This window comes from Pteropus medius, unplaced genomic scaffold, assembly GCF_902729225.1.
Source record: "Pteropus medius unplaced genomic scaffold, Ma_sr-lr_union100, whole genome shotgun sequence".
Classification (NCBI taxonomy): Eukaryota; Metazoa; Chordata; class Mammalia; order Chiroptera; family Pteropodidae; genus Pteropus; species Pteropus medius.
This window is the reverse complement of record NW_024351546.1, coordinates 2,628,421-2,641,520: the sequence shown is the minus strand read 5'-3', so window position 1 is coordinate 2,641,520 and position 13,100 is coordinate 2,628,421. Positions and strand designations below refer to the sequence as shown.

The 13,100-nt window shown below is 36.8% G+C and overlaps 1 protein-coding gene across 2 annotated transcripts in view; it reads left to right on the top strand.

Annotated features, from left to right (window-relative positions):
- Positions 1-13,100, top strand: part of NAPB (NSF attachment protein beta) — a 38,364-nt gene that overhangs the window by 21,670 nt on the left and 3,594 nt on the right. For both annotated transcript variants that reach the window (XM_039843626.1, XM_039843625.1), the window contains 5 exons: positions 6,003-6,058; positions 6,226-6,310; positions 11,335-11,439; positions 12,229-12,297; positions 12,667-12,717. In XM_039843626.1, coding sequence (XP_039699560.1) covers positions 6,003-6,058; positions 6,226-6,310; positions 11,335-11,439; positions 12,229-12,297; positions 12,667-12,717 — 366 coding nt within the window. The remainder of the gene's footprint in view (positions 1-6,002; positions 6,059-6,225; positions 6,311-11,334; positions 11,440-12,228; positions 12,298-12,666; positions 12,718-13,100) is intronic.

Sequence of the window (13,100 nt, the reverse complement as noted above, 5' to 3'; positions counted from 1 at the left end):
AAATTTTTTAGTTTCCCAGAGCATATAAAAGCTATGTTTATTTATACAGCACATCCTAGAATAACATCATTCATTCAAAGTCATTTCATTATAACATTGATGAGGTAATAACGTGTTGATGAGGTAACGTCAGAACAACTCTTGTGTATATTAGTCGGGCTATGGTAAAATTGGTTTTATTGTGTCATTTCACTTAAGGTGGCAGAACCTATTGACAACGTTAAGTGAGGACTTACTGTAGTCTATTAAATGTAATAAAATGTCTATAAAATAAATGTACATACCTTAATTAAACATTTTATTACTAAAAAATGCTAACCATCATCTGAGCCTTCAGTGAGTCATTATCTTTGCTGGTGAAGGGTGTTGCTTCAATGTTGATGAAATGCAGTATCAATGAAATGCAATAAAAGAGGAATGCCTCTAGTAGCAAAAGAAAAGTGGAAAGAAGAAACACTTATTGAGCATGTACTGTTTTCCAGGTTTTGTCTTTGGTGGCATGCCATGAAGTTTAGCACGTTTCAGCTTTATAATACTGAGGCCCCTTTATGGGTATGGCAACTAGGACTCAAAACAGTTACCACTACCTAGGATTACTCAGTGGAGCTGATGCAAAGCTGGCTCCAGCACTGAGATTTCTCCTGTCTCCTGCTGTCTTCTCAGTCAGGGAATCACCAGTAAGGCTGGAGTGTATCTTGGTGAGAGGAAAACACATTTGCCAGACTTCGGAGGCTCAATTCGGACAGGAGACAAATGTAATATAAAACTGCCCTGAGTACTGTGGAAGATAACAGGTGTGAATCAGAAAGAGAAACATTAGTGAAGGAGGAGATCATTGCTAATTATTGTCAGACTAATGACCACTAAGCATGCTTTGAGAGATTACAGTTGCATCTTATCTGAATGGCTGTGAGCAGTTTCTGTGCTTGTTGCAGCATTGAACAGTTGTCACTCTTCCTCTCCTTTGTTTTACTTCTTCCCTTGGCTTCTAGAACACAGTGTCCACCTGGTTCTCTGGCCACCTACTGCGTAATCTCTTCCTAACTCCTTAATTGGTTCCTTCTCTTCTCACCCTCCAGTGTAGGGTGCACTGGAGTTGGGTCCTTGTCTTCTCTCAGCCTGTACTCACTCTCTTGGTACCTCTTTTTGCACTCGCTCAGTATCTGTATCCCAGTGACTTGCAAATCTGCCTGCAGCCCAGACCTCTTTCTAAGCTACAGATTCCTGTATCTCCATGTCTGCCAACCTCTCTAGTTATACCCAGTATCATCTCAAATCCAGCATGTTTGAAACTGACTTCTGATCTTGCCCTCCCTCCCACCCTGATGTTCCCCTACGAACTACAGGCATCCTTGCCTTTTTTCTTTCTCCACATCCAACCTGTGAGCAATTTCTATTAGCATTGTCCACAGAGCTCTTGAGTCTCAGCACTTCTCACTGTCATTATTGAGGTGGACTCAGTCTTGGGAGGATGAGCATTTGTGTGCAGAGCATCTTTCCAGCCGATGCTACTACATCAGCCCCTTATCCATAGTGGTCAGAAGAGTATCCTCTGCTGTGCCATCTCTGCTGCCAGGACATGGCCTCAGGCGATCACTTTATCACATGAGTCTCCTTAAAATAGAGGGTGGATAAAATGATCTATGGCATACTCTTGTTTTCCTTTTTTAAAAAATCGATGATGGGAATCAGAGGGGGCCGGGCTTGCCCAGGCCCCAGCACCCAGGCCCCAGCCCTTAGCGACCATGCTGTCCCACCTGCTAAAGGAATACCAGGCCCAGCAGAATGAACGCAAGGAGCTACAGGAAAAAAGAAGGCAAGAGGCTATCACTGCAGCGACCTGCCTGGCCAAAGCTTTGGTGAATCACCTCAATGTGGGTGTGGCCCAGGCCTACATGAACCAGAGAAAGCTGGACCATGAAGTGAAGACCTTGCAGTTTCAGGCTGCCCAGTTTTCCGCCACAGATAGGCCAATGAATAGTGGAGAACTCAACCAGGCACCTGGTTAGAAATAGGGATGTGGAGTGGCTCCTCGGAGGAAATATGCCACCACTGCTGCCCTTGGAATCTACAGTATCATTGCACAGCCCCATTCCAGCCTCCCCCTGGCTCCCCATTTTCAAAGGCCCCACTCCTCCTCCATGAGGTGAGGGAAGCTGGGACAGGCCACGAAAGTAAAAAAACACAAGCTCCCAAAAAAAAAAAAAAAAAAATCAATTTGTCATGGCAGCTTCTAAAATCACCCCCAATACTCTCTACTGCTGGTGTTCCTGCCATTCTGAGAGTTGGCCAGTAGGTAGCATCTTTTTTCATTTGTGTGATGTGTTCTTTCAAAAGCAGTTTAAGAATATTACTCAACACACACAGGGTTAGCTTGTCATGTTCACTGATGTTTGGCTTCCTATGTTAGAAAAATCATTTTCTATTAGAAACATCACTGCCTTCACATTCCTGGTTGTACTCAGGAGATTTTGATTGGTAGTGTATGAAGTTTAAATTTGAAAAAATGAGTTACACCAAAGTACTTTATATCCGATTTATTACAAGTGAATTTCTTTTTAATGCTAGCCACTGTATGTTCTCTGATTCATTTACAGATTTTAGCTAGCGAAAAATAAAATGTGAAGCTTAATAAACTTACTTACTTCTTTGATTTCATGGGGAAAAAAACACTGAGCCAAATAATAGAGTCCTTTTTAAACGACCCGGAGGAACTATGACTCATTTCTGTTTTCAGTCCCTGGAGAACATAGTTTAATACTATTTGTTACAATGTAGGATAGGTGTCTATGGCAGTTTCCTGTTAGGTCCTGTCTCCAGGTATATGTTCTAAAAGAATTGATCCCACCTTAAGGCTATTTAAGGATATTTTACCTACAAAGTGGACTCTTTAAGTTTGAACCCTGGAAATTGTATTTGCTTTAATGATGGATGCAGTCCTAGGGAGCCTTGTCTTTTTTCAGGATCCATCTATTCTCTGGCATTGTGCCACTTACCCAGGCTTCCCAAGAAGGAATATTGTGACCCACCTCTTAAATAATAGGATAATCAGCTGGTTTTCCTGTCTGGATTTATTATTAAGTGTGCTTTTGTAATTGGTTGCTGTGTTCTACTTCTCATATTTATTATTGTCCTGGGAACTATAAGATAACAGCAGGCTGATTTCTATATGTAAGGGTCTTCCCTGATAAATTTCACTACACGTTAAAATTCCAACGTAGGTGTGAACATCAAAGATAACCTGTGGCCAACCTCTTTTCTCTGAAACTCTAAACCAGTAGATAAGCTTTCCTTTCAACTTCAGTCTCTGTCAAAACTTGGGAAAACTGTGATTTTCGATTATTGGTTTAATTAGCATTATTCAAACTAGATTTAAATTTTTTCTTTTACTGTGGTAAATCTAGCTGCAGTTTATAGTTATAATATTTTGATCAACCAGTACCATTATTTAATAAGTATTAGGTTAAACCAAGTTGTCAATATTCAGCCATTTTTTTTTTTAGCCTCCAAAATAGCAGTTACATGTGGTTCAACCCAACCTTATTCATTGAATTCTGGTGCTGTAAAAACTAGGAAGAAAGTAGCTAGCTGCATTTTCTCCCTGGAAAGAGGTTATATAATCTGATATTCTTTACAAAAAGATTTGGTTATGTTTCTTATACATTATCTATTTATTGTGATGAAAACTAGTGCTAAAAACTTGAGAGAATGAGGACAGTTTAAAGAAGGTTATTTTTAATCATAAATTCAGTGAAAAACTTTTCTTTCCTGGCTATTCCAAACTAATCAAGATATGGGCAGTAGTTTAATAGGGGACCTTCATTTGCAATGCAGTTTGCATTCATTCGCTTAGCATCTATTTATTGAGTACCTACTGTATGATAGGTATTATATTAGGCCCAGGGACATAACGGTGAGCAAAGTCATCATGAGACCTGCCTTCACAGGGCGTACATTTTAGTGGGAGAAGATGTGCATTCATTACATAATCCCACATGTGTGTAGGTGATAGCTCTGAGATGTGCTCCAGAGAAATATATTCCAGCAGATGTTTTCTGGGTGTGTCTATATATTTGTAAAAAAAAAGGACTATAGTGTATTTGTTCTTTAATGGCTTTAGTATTTCATGAAGAATTTTGCATATTGAACTTTCTATTCATTACTTTTAATCATAGCACAGTAGCCCATTTTTAACCACTTAATTTTTTTTACTATTATAAATAAGACTGAGAAAATTTATTGGAGCAGGGTGCATATTAGTTGGGTAGGCTAAGTAGCTGAAATAAATAGATCCAAAACATAATTATTCAAACACAGAAGTATCTTATTTTCCATGAACCATCCATTTTTGTCACAGAACTGCAGTCCATACAAGGCTAATGTTGACTCTGTCCCCTTTAGTCTATGGCTTCAGAGATGGCTCTGCTTTCTTGGTCATCACCCTTATCACCTTCAGGAAGGGGGACCAAAGGCTTTATGGGCCAGGTCTGTTTGCTTCCAGTCAGCACCTTGTACCCATAACCACACCAAAGTGGTTTCCTAACACCAGTTCCTAAGCTGTTATATTTTATTTGTTGTCCCTGGGCCTCTCCCTTAACTCATTAGGGCTGCCTTGAACCCACTGAACTTACGGGCAGCACTTGTAATCTGATTTTTGCATAATGCTAGCTCCCTCTTTTAGGTTTACTGGAAAAACCTTGAAATATAAAGCAGGAGTCTGCAAATCCACCAGCTGTTTATTAATGCCTGCAAACTAAGAATATTTTTCACATTTTTTAATCATTAGAGGGGAAAACACTCATGACACATAAAAATTGCATGAAGTTGAAATTTCATTGTCCATAAATAAAGTTTATTTGTGTACAGCCACTTATTCACTCATTCACTTATGCATCATCCGTGGCTGCTTTTGTGCTACCACAGGAAAACTTAGTAGTGATAGCAGATTATATAGCTCACAAAGCCTGAAGTACTTATTATCTAGCCTATTAGAGAAAAGTTTGCCAGATCCATAATTTAAAATGTTCAGACTTACCTCTTGCCATTAGGGTACAGAAACCATTGGCCTTAACAATCTTATGAGGCCATATCTCTGGACTTTGTTTCCTTTCATAATTACATACAAATTGATTAATTCTTTCCAGAGTTCTTTTTTCTTAGAAAACCTTGCTGAAAACAACAGTACACACTATCATCTTGTTCTTTCCATAGACCTTTCCATGGAGTTTCCAGCAAAACACCATCTGTTTTGCCTTCTAAGTTGTCACGTACTTGATTTCTCTAAATCTTAATGCCACAGCAGGACAAGGGCTTATGGCTTTCCAGCCTGTACCCTCTGTTTTCTCTCCATTTGATTGTTAATTCAGCACTACATTTTAGATGACGCTTATGATATTAGTGAGGATAGTCTGTCCTGATGTAGCAAACCATTAATCTAAAATGTAATAAGGCTTCATATTTCTGTAAAATAACAATCGAGTGTAGTTGCCCTGGGTTTGGCAGTGGTGGGGGCATGGGGGTTGGGGTGCGTTCTGCCCTTTGTAATTATTTAGGAACCAAGCTGGCAAAAGTTCTGCCATCTTCCACTTGTGGTTTCCAGTGTCATTCTAGACTTGGCCATTGCCATTCTAGCTCATGAGAAAGGGAAAGGAAAGCCTGGAGAAGGATGCAAAGTCAATGTATAGACCAACCCTGGAAGTAATTCACAGCATGTCTTTATATTTCATTGGAAAGAACAGGTCTCATGGCTACCCTATTGCGGCGTAGGCTGGGGAAATGGTGTCATAGGGGAGGGGAAGAACTAAGTTTTGATGTATAGGGAGCATTCTGCCACCAGGCTTCCAGAGGCGCATGTATTTTTGTGTTCCCTAAAGAAAGTAGGCCAAGTTGTGAAAGATTTTGACATTGGGATAGGTTTATTTAGAAGAAAATACCTATACAAATGTAATATTTAAATGCAGTTCTCCAAACAAGTAGTTTGAATGAAATATGTGTATTTTCAGGCTATTGCACATTATGAACAATCAGCTGATTATTACAAAGGAGAAGAATCCAACAGGCAAGTATTATTTTCCTTTTTATAATTAAATGAGTTTTGTTAAGTGTCATAAAAGACACTTTAGAGCTTCACTATACTCTATGAGTGTATTGGACTGTACCAAATGAAAGTATCTATTATTTTTCTGTCAGTTTGTTACTTAACTTTGCTCTGGTTCTTCATTTCAGTTCAGCTAACAAGTGTCTGCTGAAGGTGGCAGCATATGCCGCCCAGCTTGAGCAGTACCAGAAAGCCATTGAGATCTATGAGCAGGTGAGGCCAATGTTGTCTCTGGTAGAAGTTACTCTTAAAAACTTTTTATTTAAATTTTCTTTTTATCGAGATGTAGTTCACACCTTATGTAATTCTTCCTTTTAAGGAGTACCATGTCAATGGTATTTAGTACATTCACAAAGTTGTGTAATTGTCACCATTACCTAATTCCAAAACATTTTTATCATCCCAAAAAGAGGCCCCATTCTCCTCTCCTCCCAGTCCCTAGAAACCACCATCTATTGTCTGTCTGAAAGGATTTCCTTATTCTAGGCCTTTAATATATATGGAGTCATACAATATGTGGCCTTTTGTGACTGGCTTCTTTCACACAGCATAATTTTTTCAAGGTCCATTTATATCGTAGCATGTATTGATACCTCATTTTCATAGCTGAGTAATATTCCAGTTTATTCAAAAAATATTATCAATTGATGAACATTTAGGTTGTTTTCACTTTGGGGCTATCATGATTGTTGTGTTCAAGTTTTTGTGGGGGTATGTTTGCAGTTCTCTTGGTTATGTACATAGGATTTGGATTGCCAGTTCATGTGGCAAGTCCATTTTTTAAATGCCAAATTGTTTTCTACAGTGGCCACACCATTATACCATCTCACCAGCAGTGTACAAGGGTTCCAGTTCTTCCACATCCTCACCAATATTTATTCTTTTCTTTTTTTTTTTTTAATAATAATAACCACCTTAATGAGTGTGAAATAGTTTTTGATTTTCATTTCCTTAACGATTAGTGATGTTGAGTATCTTTTTATGTGCTCGTTGGCCATTCATATATCCTCCTTGGAGAAATGTCTATTCAGTTTCTTTACTCAGTTTTGAATTAGGTTGTTTGTTGTTTGGTATTGAGTTTCAGGAGTTCTTTATATATTCTGAATATTAATCCCTTATCAGATAAGTGATTTGCAAATATTTGCTCTCATTCTGTGGGTTGCCTTTTTACTATTATTAGTGTCCTTCGAGTTTTAAACCTCGATTAAGTCCAATTTTTCTGTTTCTTTTTTCTTTTCTTGCCAATGTTTTTCATGTGATATCTAAGAAATTGCCAAACCCAAGGTCATGAAGCTTTTCCCCTAAGAGTTTTATAGTTTTAGCTCTTAGGTTTAGGTCTTTGATCTATTTTGAGTTAATTTTTGTATATGGTGGTAGTTAAGGGTTCCTCTGCATTCTTTTAGCCTGTGGATTTCCAGTGTTCCCACCACTGTTTGTTGAGTATACTGTTCTTTGCCATTGAATGGTCTTGGCACCCTGTTGAAAACTATTTGACCGATACGCAAAGATTTATTTCTCTCTTTCATTTTTCATTGACCTATATGTCTGTGTTTATGCCAGTATCACACAGTTTTATTACTTTAGCTTTGTAGTAAATTTTGAAATTGAAAAGTGTGAGTACTCCAACTTTGTTCTTTTTCCAGACTGTTTTGGCTATTTGTGGTTCCTCGCATTTCCATATGAATTTTAAGATGAGTTTGTCAGTCTCTGCTAAGAAACCAGCTGGGATTTTGATGGGAATTGCACTGAATCTGTAGACCAATTTGGAAATCATTACCATCTTAACATTAAGTCTGATAGTCTGAACACAGGGTGCCTTTCCATTTATTTAGATTTTAATTTTGTCCAGCAATGTTTCATAGTTTTCAGCATGCAAGTTTTATACTTCTTTGGTTAAATACACTCCTAAGTATTTTATTCTCTTTGCTATTGTAAACAGAATTGTTTTCTTAATTTCTTTTTCAGATTGTTAACTGCTAGTTTTATATACTGTAGCCTTGCTGAACTTGGTTTCTGGATTCCTTAGTATTTTCTATGTACAAAATTAATCCTTTACTGTATAGTCATGGTATGTAATCCTTTTTGTAAGTTGCCAGAATTAGTTTACTCATATTTTGTTAAATATTTTGCATTTCTATTCATAAGGTATATTGACCTTTAATTTTCTTTTCTTGTGATGTTTTTGTCTGGTTTTGGTAGCAAGATAATACTGGCCTCATAGAAAGAGTTGGGATGTCTCCAACTATAATTTTACATTTGTCTATCTCTCTTTTCACATCTCTCAGTCTTTGTTTCACATATTTTGCAGTTCTGTTGTTTGCTACATACATATTTAGGATTGTTTTGTCTTCTTGGTGGGTTGACCCTTTTATCATTATATAATGTCACTCTCTAGTAATTTTCTTTGCTCCGAAGTCCATTTTATTTTATATTAATATAGCCTCTCCTGCTTTCATTTGATTAATGTTTATATATCGTTGTGCATCTTTTTTCTTTCAACCTGCCTGTATGTATCATAATTGAAGTGAGTTTCTTATGGCATATAGTTAGGTCATGCTTTTTAATTCACTTTTGCCAATCCATCTTTTAATGGCATATTTAGAGCACATTTATTGTAATTATTGATGTTTTAGGGCTTACGTTTGCCATTTTTTTGTTTTATGTTTATGCTATTTTTCATTGTTCTTTTTCCTGCCTTCTGGTGGCTGACTTTTATCAGTTCTAGTGAACTATAGAAATCTTACCTTACTGTCTTATCTCCTTAACCCTCCCTATTCAATATGTAATTATCTTAAATATTTTCTTTACATACTTTTAGAACCACATCAGTCAGTATTATAATTTTTGTTTCAACCATCAAACATAATTTAGAAAACTCAAAAAAAGAGCTCATTGTATTCACTCATATATTCTTGGCTGTGTTCTTCCTTCCTGATGTCCTTCTTTATTGTTTCCTTTCTATTTAGTGAATGTCCTTTTGCCATTCTTTTAGAAGTTTATGTAGATTGGCATGGATATCTTTGCCTTTATCCTGTTTGAGTTTCACTAAACTTGACTTTGTAGGTTTATGTTTCTTGCCAAATTTGGGGGGATTTTAGCCATTATTTATTCAAGTACATATTCAGCCCCTCTCTTTTTCTTCTCCCCTTCCAGAACTCTGAGGACCCCAGTGTTAGGTTTTATTTCATAGTCACATAGGTCCCTGATTTTTCAATCATATTTTTTCTTTTTTTCTCCAGCTTTATTGAAATATAATAGACAGTTGCTTATATTTACATTGTACAATTCAATGAGGTTTTTTCAATTATAGTTGAAATTCAATAATATATTAGTTTCAGTTGTACAGCATTGTGATTAAAGATCTATATAATTCACCAAGTGATCACTCCATGAAATCTAGTACCCCTCTTCCCCTTACATATTTATTACAACATTGTTGACTGTTTTCCATATCTCCATGACTATTTTATAACTATAAATTTGTGTTTCTTAATCTCTTCACCCTTTTTCACCATTCCCCAACCCCCTTCCTTTCTAGTAGCCCTCAAAATATTCTCTGTATCTATGAGTGTTTCCATTTTTGTTATTATTTTATTCTTTAGATTCTGCATGTACGTGAAATCATGTGGTATTTGTCTTTCTCTATCTGATTTACTTCATTTAGTGCAATACTCTCTAGGTCCATCAAGGCAATATCTTTTTCCATCCCCTTCCTTTTAGTCTCTGTGTGTTTTTTTAATTTGAAGTGAGTCTCTTGTAGACAGCATATGTAGGGATCTTGTTTTCTTATCCAGTCAGTTACCTATCCTTTGGTTGGAGTACTTATTCTTTTCTATTTGGCGTAGTCATTGATAGATATGTAGTTATTATCATTTTTATTCATGATTTTGATACATGGTTTTTTCTTCTTAAAGACGTCCCTCCAACATTTTCTGTAATAGTGGCTTGGTGTTGATAAATTCCTTTAGCTTATTTTTGTCTGGGAAGCTCTTTATCTGTCCTTCGACTCTAAATATAGCTTTGCTGGGTTTCACTTTTTTTTTTTTCCAGTTTCTCTTCTCTCTGTTGTTCAGACTGAATAATTTCTAATGTTCTATGTTCTAGCATCAGTTCGTTGATTCTTTCCTCCATCCATCCATTCTGTTGTTGAGTCCATCCACTTTTTATGTGGATTTTTGTATATTTCAGTTCTTAAATTTTCATTTGGCTCTTTTTTATGTCTTCTGGGATTTTTTGCTGTGAATTCCTTTTTCTTTGTTGATAATTTCAGTTTTTACTTTCAAGTGTTTTTATATTGCTAATTGAAGCATTTTTATGAGGGCTCCTTCAAAATCTTTGTTAGATAATTCTAACATTTCTGCCATCTCAGAGCTGCCATCTGTTAGTTGTCTTTTTTCATTTAGCTTGAGATCTTCCCCATTTTGGGTATGGCAAGTAAGTTTCGATTGAAATTGAACATTTTCACATTACGTTATGACATTGGATCTTACTTAAACCTTCTCTGTCATCTAATTTTGTAACAGTGCTCTGGCCGAGTAAAGGGTATGTTGCCTCATTAATTCCAGGTGGAGGTAGAAGTTCAGACTCCCCACTTGGCCTTCATTGATGTCTGTGGGGAGGCCTTTATTCCATTCCAGCTCCTGCTCACTCTCCACCAATGCTGTGCCAGAGTTACCACCAGATGATGGTGAAAGTCTAAACCCCCCACTAGGCCTCTTCTGAAACCATACCTGCTGGGAGATGAGAACTGGTTACTGCTTCAAAGAGGTGGAACCCCTGTGGTCTCCACTGCCTCAGTGGCAGGGGTAGAGGGTGGGTCCATTACTAACTGGCAGAGATGAAGGCTTAGCCCCCTCCTTGGCCTTCTCTGAAGCAAGCCACCTTGGCAGAAATGTTGAGTTCCTCTTTGCATACTTGAGAGAATGGATGTCTTGGTTTCCTCTTTGGCCTTTGATGATCTGAGTCAGGGTAGGGCCACAGTTTTCCAGTGGTGTTTGGCTAGAGTAGAACAGTTATTACTTGAACATTTTCTGTCTTGCTAGGCTGCCCTTCTGCTATTCCTTTGGCTAGAGACAGCCAGCTTTTGTATTCTGATTTTTTTTGATTTGCTGCATCCACTAGCTTCTATAGGTTGCTGGCATTTTGTATTCCAAGTCAGGGAGGTAGGAAAGAAAAAGACTAGGTTGCCTAATATAAAAAGGCAAACCTTTTAAACCTGATTCATTTTCTGTGCTTAGGTTGGGGCAAACACCATGGATAATCCTCTGTTGAAGTACAGCGCAAAGGATTACTTCTTTAAAGCAGCTCTCTGTCACTTCATAGTCGATGAATTAAATGCCAAGGTAAGGAGTCCTTCAGCACTAGTTTTCTGATATATATTACCCATGAGAGCAGGCCTCACTCAGGCACCCTGTTGTTCTTGCTGTCACTTCGTTTGGGTGATATACTTTAATAGCAAGACTAAACTGAGTACATTGAAAATAATAATACTATGATGTGTGTTCCAGCTAGCTATAATTGTGTAACAACTGCCAAAGCTGTTCTCTTAAAGTTCCCTGGTAGCCATGTTTCCTGAAGTAGTTTTGCCTTAAATTAGGGGGCCAAGAGTGGGGACAGTAAAAGTAGAATAGCTTCCCTTTTTAAAAAAACTCAAATGGAATTGGAAAGAGGATCGGGGAGAAAGTGAAAAGTGAAGTGAAAGTGGTAAGACAAGAGACAGATACTTGGGTTGCCTTGTTGATGTCAATGTCTGGAGTTGGAAGAGCATAATTAAAGCCACTAAGAGGAAGAGCATTCTTCCCTCCATCCTTGAGCAATGGTCTAACCGGAATCTGGACAGTGTTAAGGAATATATTTAATGGATGAAAACAGATACCTGGTCTTTGAATTTTTAAGAATTTGATTTGGTTCATGATGTCTTCTCTACAGCAATCTAATTAAGAAAAATTATTTTAGAGATTTATTCTTAACTGAAATTTAAAATCAAAATAAATAAGATTCCTGTGTTGATTTTGATGTTCCATTTAATGACATATTTTATAGATGAATCTTACTGAACTTAATAGAATGTTTGACATTTTGTTTCCTGGTTTAATGAGTCAGACATTAACAAGTGTTTTTTTCTCTTTCAGCTTGCTCTTGAGAAATATGAGGAAATGTTTCCAGCATTTACTGATTCAAGAGAATGTAAATTGTTGAAAGTAAGTAATATTAGAAATTTGAAGATAAAAGCCTTTGTTGTCAGGTAGGATTAGATATAAAGTGAAGTTTTAATTCTTTGAGGTCTACTGAAGAACTTTAGTACTTTCCTGCTTTTGTGTAATAGGCCTCAAATGCCACTAAGAGTCAGAGCATAGCATTGTGTTCTGAAGCAGGCAATTCAGAAATGTTAGTACAAAACTGGATCCATGACGGGATAATTTTTTACTTGTATTTGAATATTTCTCCAATTTTGTAAAGTATTTAGCAATATCAGTTAATTTGATACTAAGGATATTTCTGTATTTAAAGTGTCTTTATTCATAGATGGAACTTTTTAGCCTACCAGACTAATTTTTTTATGTTATTAGAAACTTCTAGAAGCTCATGAAGAACAGAACAGTGAAGCTTACACTGAAGCAGTAAGTTATGTCTTTGTGATGTAGTATATTCGTTGAAGGCTTACATTACAGGAACTTATTTTTCTTTTCATTGTGGAAATGCTGAACATTTATTTGAACATTCTTCCAGTATATCGAAGTTATATTTTCCAAAGGTCATGTTTTATATATCTTACAAACCTATACAATTAGACAGTTCTATCAGCCATGGTGAATTTAGCTGTCAGGCAAATTCAAGAGAGAAAATCACATACTGTTACAATTTGCTATTTGAATGTTTTCTTTTGAAAATAATCTGCTTCGTATATAAGTGTAAAGTGAAATCAGTTAAATGCAATTTAAAATATAAAAACAAAGCAGTGGAAGATTTTTTTTCTTTATATTCATCATTCTTCTGTTTTCCC